General features: G+C 43.6%; 1 protein-coding gene across 1 annotated transcript; it reads right to left on the bottom strand.

Annotated features, from left to right (window-relative positions):
* Positions 1-2,126: 2,126 nt before the first annotated feature.
* ZMAT2 (zinc finger matrin-type 2) lies at positions 2,127-9,051 on the bottom strand. The gene is made up of 6 exons (XM_002815971.6): positions 8,316-9,051; positions 7,882-7,975; positions 6,664-6,787; positions 4,824-4,897; positions 4,229-4,374; positions 2,127-3,180 (listed from the first exon to the last, which is right to left on the bottom strand). The coding sequence occupies exons 1-6, from the start codon at positions 8,331-8,333 to the stop codon at positions 3,037-3,039; spliced, it is 600 nt and encodes a 199-aa protein (XP_002816017.1). The 5' UTR covers positions 8,334-9,051; the 3' UTR covers positions 2,127-3,036.
* Between the last annotated feature and the right edge of the window lie 134 nt (positions 9,052-9,185).

Genomic DNA, 9,185 nt, shown 5'->3' with positions numbered 1-9,185 from the left:
CTTGGGAGGCTGAGGCAGCAGAACAGCGTGAACCTGGAAGGTGGAGCTTGCAGTGAGCCGAGATAGCACCACTGCACTTCAGCATGGGCAACAGAGTGACTGTCTCAAAAAAGACCTGAAAGCAGCTTCTCTTTGCGATTTCTGAGTTATCTGGGATTGCTGTAGGCTCTTGAATTTCCATTCCATTTACTTTTCCAAGATGCCACCCTGAGCACCTCCAAACACTCCATGACTTAGGTCCCTTTGAGACTCAAACCACTTAACCAGTCCCAAGAGTTTAAAGATTCTTAAATTCAGAATTGCTTTTTAGATGTAACCAGAGGTAAGATCCCACCGTACTAAAAAGGAAAAGACATTCTTTGAAGCTAAATTGAACTAGATGGTTTCCTGAAGAATGAGGCCAGGGGTGGTGGCTCATACCTGTAATCCTAGCACTTGGGGAGGCCAAGGCGGGCTATCACTTGAGGTCAGGAGTTCAAGACCAGCTGGCCAACACGGTGAAACGCCATCTCTTCTAAAAATACAAAAAAATTAGCCGGGGATAGTGGCGGCCACCTGTAATCCCAGCTATTCAGGATGCTGAGGCAGGAGAATCACTTGAATCCGGGAGGTGGAGGTTGCAGTGAGCTGAGATCGTGCCACTGTACTCTAGCCTGAGTGACAGTGACACTCTCAAGAAAAAAAAAAAAAATACTGAACCATGGAAGGAACTCACAAACCTCCAGCCTGCCTTGAAAGGGGTAACAAAAGACCTAGTCAACAATAAGACTGTCACCCAAGAGACCTGAAGTGCACATAATCCTGCCAAGGAAAGCACGCACCAATCTGCCCCCAATTGCCCAATACTTACTGTATCTAAAACTTTGAGCCAGGCCTTCAGCCCATAGGTGAAGATACATTCAGTGTTCCCAGTGGCAAGAGTCAGCATCACAAATTAGACAAAGGGCATGTCTTACAGTAAGGGAATTTTGTACAGAAGTCCAAAGGGAGGTGTATGCTGCTTTGTGGTTCAGATAATACAGAAAGGTGAGGAGCTTGTTGGGGCAGAGAATGAAAACCAGCTATATGGTGGCAGCCTTGTTAATCCAAACAGATCCATTTACAGATCCATTTTTTCAGGGTATAGAACCAGCAAGTTAGAAGTTTCATCTGCTTGAAGTTAATGTGACTGTAGTTCTTTGTGTATGTATGGCTATTTTTTTTCCTCTGCATCCCCTTGACTTGGCATAGTACTTGATCCAGTGGATATCAAAGTTTTGTGAGTTTCTGTTTTGAGTTTACCAGTCTGTGACATCTAATTCTCAAATTAGACCAAGATAGGGAAGACAACTAGCTTCTTCTCAGTGGTTTTCAATGCGGGTAGGGAGGGATTTTGCCTTTCTCAGGGGCAAAGACATTTTTAGTTGTCAAAATTGCGGAAGAGGGTGCTATTGGCATCTAGCAGGTAGAGGCCAGGGATGAAGTTAATCCTAAATCAAAATCAAAATAATAAACATCCTACAATGCACAGCATTGGTTTCTAAAACAAATGATAAATCTGGCCCAAAATCTCAACAGTGCCAAAATTAAGTAATCCTGTGTCTAGCAGACAGTAAGAAAAACACTAAGGGCCAGGTGCAGTGGCTCATGCCTGTAATCCCAGCACTTTGGGAGGCCGAGGCAGGTGGATCACCTGAGGTCAGGAGTTCGAGACCAGCCTAGCCAACATGGTGAAACCCCATCTCTACTAGAAATACAATATTAGCCACTTGAAGCCAGGAGGCGGAGGTTGCAGTGAGCCAAGATTGCGCCACTGCACTCCAGACTGGGCGACAGAGCTAGACTGTCTTAAAAAAAAGAAAAAGAAAAAGAAAAAGAAAAAGAAAAAAGAAAAACATTATGTTCAATCCTGAGCTCTGCTGTTCCAAAAACAAAAGATCAAAGGAGTCTGAAATGATAGGAATCGTTTTGGTTCAGACTTCTCTGGACATAGATCCCTTATCAGAGGAAAACATAACTCATGCTAAAAAAAACCTAGGCAAGAATAAGATTTAAAATGGAAGAATAAAATACTCTATATGGAAATCCTCAGCATGAGAAGGAAAAACAAATATTCACAGGCAAGATTATGGAATGTTCCCACCAAATGTAAAACAGGCCCAGTCAATGCCATTTATTATACATGTTGAACAGCTTCTAAGACCCAAGGGCTCCCATAGTAAGGTTTTGGGGATTTTTTGTTTTGTTTTGTTTTTCATTTTCTTTTTTGCATCAAACAGGTTCTTCCAAAAGCCTGCTCAAGACAAAAACATATACCTTCAAGAAAATGAAACAAGAGAAGCTGAAACAATCTACACCTGAATGTTAAAAAACTCATCAGACACAAACCACACCAAACACTCATCCCATTTAATTTCCTGTTACATGCTCTGAGGAAGCCAAGAACATCAGGCCCCAGGGCAGCAATGCTCTAGGATTCCAGCTCAGACCCCCTCTATATGACAGATTCATGCACACACATCCACACACCACAGAACCAGGCAGAAATACACATGCATGCACAGGTGGCTAGAGAACCACAGGGCGGAATGGGAAAAAGGGCTGGTCAAGGATATGCAATCAACTGGAAACTGGAACCTAGAGAATGCTTCTGTTGCAGGACGAACATGAGTTAAAATTAAAACAAAGGCAGAACACAGGATAAAGGTGGGATGTTCAGACAAGAGGTTGGATAGATGGAGAGATAAAGATGCAGGGGGAGTTTTGGGGAAGCAGCCTCAGAAGGGGAGGTTTTTCTTTATTGGGAACTCAGGTGGGCAGGGGTCCTGTGACTCCAGTGATATACTGAGGCTGAAGCAATATGCCACAGCATTACCTCTGCAATCTGTGCCCTCTCCCAAAGTAGAGGGAAACCATGAGCCCCCACCCTCTATCCCTCCCCATTGACACTCTTAAGAACTTTCCCATTACCCAATAAGAAATGACCCCCCACTACACACACACACACACGCAAAGTTAGGTCCAGCATAGGCCAAAGTTGGCCAAGCATAGAAAGCCTCAGTAACTCTTCTTGGTGGAACCAAAGCCAGAGAAGCCCATCACAGCTGCCATCTCATCGTCCTCCTCAAATGTCAAGTCCTCCTCAGCCCTCCTTTTCTTCTCCTTCTGTTTCTCTTTCTTGTATGCTTTGGCCTTTTCCTCCTGGAGGGAAAAATCACTCAGAATCAGTTTAGACTCCTCAGCCAAATGTTGTTTATAACAACATTTGGGGCATGCTAACATTCTGGGGCATGCAGTACATGCCAGAAATTGCTCTGAGTACTTCATGTATATTATACTAAGATCTCTAATATGGGGATACTGAGGCATAAAGAGGATATATAACTTGCCCAAGATTCACAGCCAGTAAGTGGAAGAAACAGAATTCTGACGCAGTCAGCCTGATTTCATGGGTCTCTTTAGGACTAGGTACATTTAGTTAATTCCTCTTGTAGTTAAAAAAAAATTATGGGGGAGGCTATGCGTGTTGTGGGGGACAATGGGTATATGGGAAATCTTTATATCTCCCTCTCAATTTTGTTGCAAACCTAAACTCCTCTGAAAAAAGTTAAGTCTTTTACACAAATTAAATCAAATAATACAGATCAGACAGTCCTCAACTTATGATGCTCTGACAAGATTTTTCAATTTTACAATGGTGAAAAACTGACATGCATTTGAAACTGTACTTCAAGTATCCATACAACCATTGTTTTTCACATTCAGTACAGTATTCAATAAATTAATGAGATGAATACTTTATTATAGAATAGGCTTTGTGTTAGATAATTTGGGTCAATTGTAGGCTAATGTGTTCTGAGCACATTAAGGTAGGCTAGGCTGAACTACAGTAGGTTAGGTGTATTATGCATTTTTGACTTATGATATTTTTAACTTGATGATAGGTTTATCAGTAGGTAACCCCATCAGAAGTTGAGAAATATCTGTATCACCAAAAAAAAAATTTTTTTTTAAATTACAAAAAAAAAAATAAGGCCCAGAGAGTCTAGGAGAAAAAAGTAGTTTCAGAGCCATTTCCTTCAGATCATGAGAATCCTAAACAAAGGCAACAAATGTTTCCACTAATATACAGAACTCAGGAGATACAACTCTGGGGATGGGAGTAGGAGTGGGATGAGGACAGGGTCTCTCATGATTCATAACATAAAATTCAAATCTGGGGGAGAGGGGAAGGATAGGAGAGCCTTACCTCTTCTCTGAGCTCCTTCATCCTTTCCTCAAAATCATAATCCTTCTGCTTCTCTTCCATCTTCTTCTTGTTGACCTCAAAACGTTTCTTCACCTGATCCAGGGTGGAACGTTCCACACGCATAGACATGCCCAGGTTTCTCTGATCTGGATGGGGTCAACAGTGAAAAAGGCAAGTTCATTACAACATCCTCAGCCCCTCAAAAAGTATTTTCCTGACTTCTCTGACATCTCATATGACATCTCATAAAACACACAGCAAAAATAATTATGGCTAAAAGAAACTCCCTTGGCCAGCTGGGTCCAGGAGCAGTACATGGTTTGGGTGCTGTTGAAAGCCTCATGGCCTCTAGAATGAGGCCTCTTACCTCATGGCCTCCAGAAATATTACATAATGAAGTAAAAGATGGCCTGTGCTGAAACAACTGGAGAGTTCTAATAGGGGCATCAAAAAAGAGCCCAGTTGAAACTACCCTTCTTACTCCAGCCATCTTTTGATGAGTAAAAAGAAGAAGAAGAAAAAAACTACCCTTCCATTCCACCCCACCTCCAAAACCCAATTCCAGCCCTAGTCACAAGCTACCTCCAAGCCTTACGTTTCTTTCCATTAATGTGATCCAGAAAGTTGATGGAGTCCTTCACCACACAGTCACAGACATTGCAGTAATATCTAACAGGAAGAAACAGCACCTGAGTCAAGTATGTTTTTAAGGATCTTATCATTTTCAACCAAGAAACTCAAATTTTTAGGTAAACTTCTTTTTAGAAGTGTTAAGCCTTCATTTCTATAAAGCCTTAGCTTTCGAGAGAGTATAGCAGTCATCTTCCAAGACAGCCCCAGGATGAGCCCCACCCTCTTGGTATTCCTACTCTGTGTAGTCTCCTCCCAATTTGTACTAGAGTTGGTCTGTTTGGCCAACAGAATATGTCAAAAGTAGTATCTTACAAAATTAGGTTATTTTAAAAACCATGCCTTCTGTCTTTGTTTGGGTTACTTGCTCTGGGGAAGCCAGTTGCTTTATTGTGAGCAGTCTTATAGAAAGGTCTATGAGGTGGCCAGGCATGGTGGCTCACGCCTGTAATCCCAGCACTTTGGGAGGCCGAGCCGGGCGGATCACCTGAGGTCGGGAGTTCGAGACTAGCCTGACCAACACGGAGAAACCCCATCTCTACTAAAAATACAAAAAAATCAGGTGGTGCATGCCTGTAATCCCAGCTACTTGGGAGGCTGAGGCAGGAGAATCGCTTGAACCCAGGAGGCGGAGGTTGTGGTGAGCCGAGATCATACCATTGCACTCCAGCCTGGGCAAGAAGAGTGAAACTCTGTCTCAGAAAAAAAAAAAAGAAAAAGAAAAAAGGTCTATGGGGCAAAGAACTTAGGCTTCCAAACCACAGGCATGTGAGAGAGCTTGGAAGCAGATCCTCCAGCCCCACTTAAGATTCATATGAATGCAGACCTACCTTGCCAACTCCTTGATTGCAGCTTCATGAAGACCCTGAGCCAGAACCACCTAGGTTCCTCCCAGATTCCTTACCCAAAGAAACTGTGAGTGGTGTAGTTTATGCTAAGCTTTAGGTTAATTTGTTAATTTACATAACAATAGATAACTAATACAGACAGGAATGGACAACAGTGGGTTTCCTAAGCAGCTCAGAGAAGTGTCACTCATTGCTATCTGTGTTGCTCTCCTGCCAGAAAACCTAACTGGACAGAGAAGCAGTGGGAGGCAAAAGAGTGACAAGCTCTTGTGGGACCCTTCTTCCTATAGGTTATAGTCTTGGAAGAAGGTGTACAATCAGGCATCCATAACAACTACAGCCTTTGCAGCTAGTCTGGAACCTCAAACCCCCCTTCTTCACCATTAACAACTACTAGGCTCTATTCTAGCTCCACCTAATTTCTCTCCTAGAAATCTCCTCAGTAGTCCTTTCCTTCATTTCTTCCTCTGACAGATCAAATAATCCCTTTTAAAATATTAATAGTAAATCAGAATTGATAACAAGTATAATGGCAATAAAAAATTTTAAAAATATATTAAGTAGTAGCTGCAGTGCTCATAGTACGCGTTTGTTTGTTTGTTTTGGTTTTTTTAATTGAGACAGGGTCTCACTGTGTTACCCTGGCTGGTCTTGAATTCCTGGGCTCAAGCAATCCTCCTGCCTTGGCTTCCCAAAGTGCTGGGAATACAGGCGTGAGCCACCGTGCCCAGCCAATGCTAATAACATGAAGAAACCCACTGAGTGACCACTCCTAGAGACACTACCATGTCAACTTGAGACCTTGGGAGACACAGAAAAACAAATATAAAGATAGAATTACAGGCAAGAAGGACGTAATCCTGGGGCCAAGGACCTTCCTCAACACTTCCTAAAACCAAAATAGGTGGCTTATTAGATGCATTCTTGGCTGCAGAGGAAAAATGATAAGCAACTCACCCTCCCATCTCAGATTGAGGGGTTGTCTTGGTAATGACAATTGTCTTCCCAAGCTTGGATTCCAAGTCCACCTTGTAGTCCCTATGCCGTAAAAGCTCTCGCTTGACAGGCTGCACTGGTTTTCCTGAAACATAATGGGGAAGGAAGTCCCTTCAATATTATAGTTCCTCAACCAGAAAGGAAAAAAAAGGCATGAAACCCAAAATTCAGGTCTACTCATTTCAAAATCATTCCTGAAAGGACACAACAGACACTTAAAGTAGCAGCTGGGGAGAATCTCAACACAGGAAAAAATCATAAGCAATCCTCAACTCTCTACAGCTTTTCTCCACTTTAAAGCCAGCAAATCTAAAAGCAGTATGTTTTATATTCATTGATTAACTGAATTGTGGGGGAGAATTTCTGAAGCGTTACTAGAAGCAACTTTTTCAAAACAGGAGCAAGGACATTCAAGAATGCTCTCAGGCAGATACCCTAGGCATAACAGAAAGGAACCTTCTGAGAGCTGGGCAAATTTATAAAAGGGGACCAACATCTAGGAAATGCCTGTTACATGTCAAGCACTGTTTATTTTACATGTTACATAAAAAATGAAAGAGTTAGTGAGCGCAAGGTGGCCTGGAGGTAAAGGGAAAGAAAAATGTACACGTTTGAAACAGATGACAAAATAAGACATTTCCTTATGCAATCTCTTAACCAGGAGAGAAGCGCCAACTCCCTGACGTACAAGGCACAGAGAAACAGCACTACTAAGCACTAGCTGAAACAATCACAGATCCTGCAAAGTACCCCGGCTTTTCTCAGACTATATGGGAGGCTCTTGATTGGGCCAGGAATGTTCTCTCCTTTAAGAAATTTCAAGGGAAAGAGGGGGGTCACTGATAGCGGTAATGCACAGCAGCAAAATACTCTACTTAACTTCTCTGTCACTATTAAGGATTCCGTTATCTTCTCTGTACTTCAGGAAAGCATTAAACGAGCCAAGCAAAGGGTGGGCAAGGAAGCAGAGTGAAATAGAGCTGAAGAGCATCTCAAAACTACTTACTTCATCCCACCTCCTCGCTCTCATTTTGTAAATGTAGAAACCTAGGCCCAGGGAAGCAGCACTCTGCCAGAGCTTACACCGCGTGGGAAGGCAGCGCACTTCAACTCCCACCCGCTCTCCATCATCGCATCGCCTCTGTGATACCCTTAGCCCTTGATGTAGTTAGCACCCACCATCTTTCTTTTCTCTCTCTTCCGTAAGCCTCTTCTCGGCGAGTTTCTCGTATTCATCTTTGTCCCACTTTCGGCGAAAGTCCAAGTTTTTTGTCTGTGGAGGGGAAAAAGCGTCAAGATCCGTCGCCGTGTCTGGACCCCTAGAGAAGCAGGTAACCGCGCCCTCGCGGTCCAGGCGTCTACGGGACGTTTTGAAAGCGAAGCTTCTTTGGACTGCACGAGAAGGCTGAGGTAGCCTCAAGACCCCAACCCGAGAAACCTCCGCGATTCTACTGACCCTTTGCCAAGGCCTATTACTGGGGAATTCTTGAACCTGAACCCTGGGATCTCGAGGAAATATCGGGAAGCCAGTCGGGTGCAGGAGTTTGTCTCTATTCAGGTCTGAAAAACCATTCCCCACCCCGCAAAACCTCCTCCTCAGACACAACACCTACCCCGCTGCCCGACGCCATCTTCACAGCGAAGTGAATGGCGAGCTGAAAAACGCCGTAAAAAGCGGCTTGGAGCCGTAAGGCAAGATGGCCCTCCAATAAGCTTGGAGTCCTGTGTTCTAAACGAGCTACGGACTGGAGGGCTTCTAAAACAGGCTTGTTGGCCCCGCCTCTGCTCCAAGGAGACAGCGCAGGCGCAAGAGGAGTATGAAGCAACACGGAAGTAAGGGCGCCTGCAAGCGTTTTTTGCCTCGGATTTCAAAACAAGCATTAAAGGGTCAAGATTTAGTTCAACTATTTTACAAACAAGGAAACTGAGGTTCGCAAAACAGTGGTCTCTGATCTAGTCTAGCAACTTTGCGTCCACTGCCAAGAATTTCTAAACCTTTTTTAAGGCCGAAGCGCCATTAGGGGGTCTAGATGCCTCTCATTCACCTGCATGCACTAGGGATATGACCCTAAACTACACTGAAACGTTTGCAACAGAGGCACCCTTCCCGACGCACATATAAAAAGCATGTTTTGCACTTGGGCTCTTTTCCTTGAAGCAATGCTACCACCCTTTGGTTCACTCATTTTTCCATCATCTGGGGAACTTTATAGTAGAACATAATTTAATCCACATAATTGGATTTGGAAAGGCCAGTCATCAACAACACTCTAGAGTGAAGCACTGTGGCATACCGGCTCACTATATGTTGATTTTTAGCAACAAAACTACCTCTTGGCTGGGCGCAGTGGCTCATGCCTGTAATCCCAGCACTTTGGGAGGCTGAGGTGGGTGGATTATGAGGTCAGGAGTTTGAGACCAGCCTGGCCAAGATGTTGAAACCCTGTCTCTATTAAAAATACAAAAATTAGCTGGCTACTCGG

Source organism: Pongo abelii, chromosome 4, assembly GCF_028885655.2.
Source record: "Pongo abelii isolate AG06213 chromosome 4, NHGRI_mPonAbe1-v2.0_pri, whole genome shotgun sequence".
NCBI classification, from domain to species: domain Eukaryota; kingdom Metazoa; phylum Chordata; class Mammalia; order Primates; family Hominidae; genus Pongo; species Pongo abelii.
The sequence above is the reverse complement of the archived record's forward strand: the minus strand, read 5'-3'. Positions and strand labels throughout refer to the sequence as shown.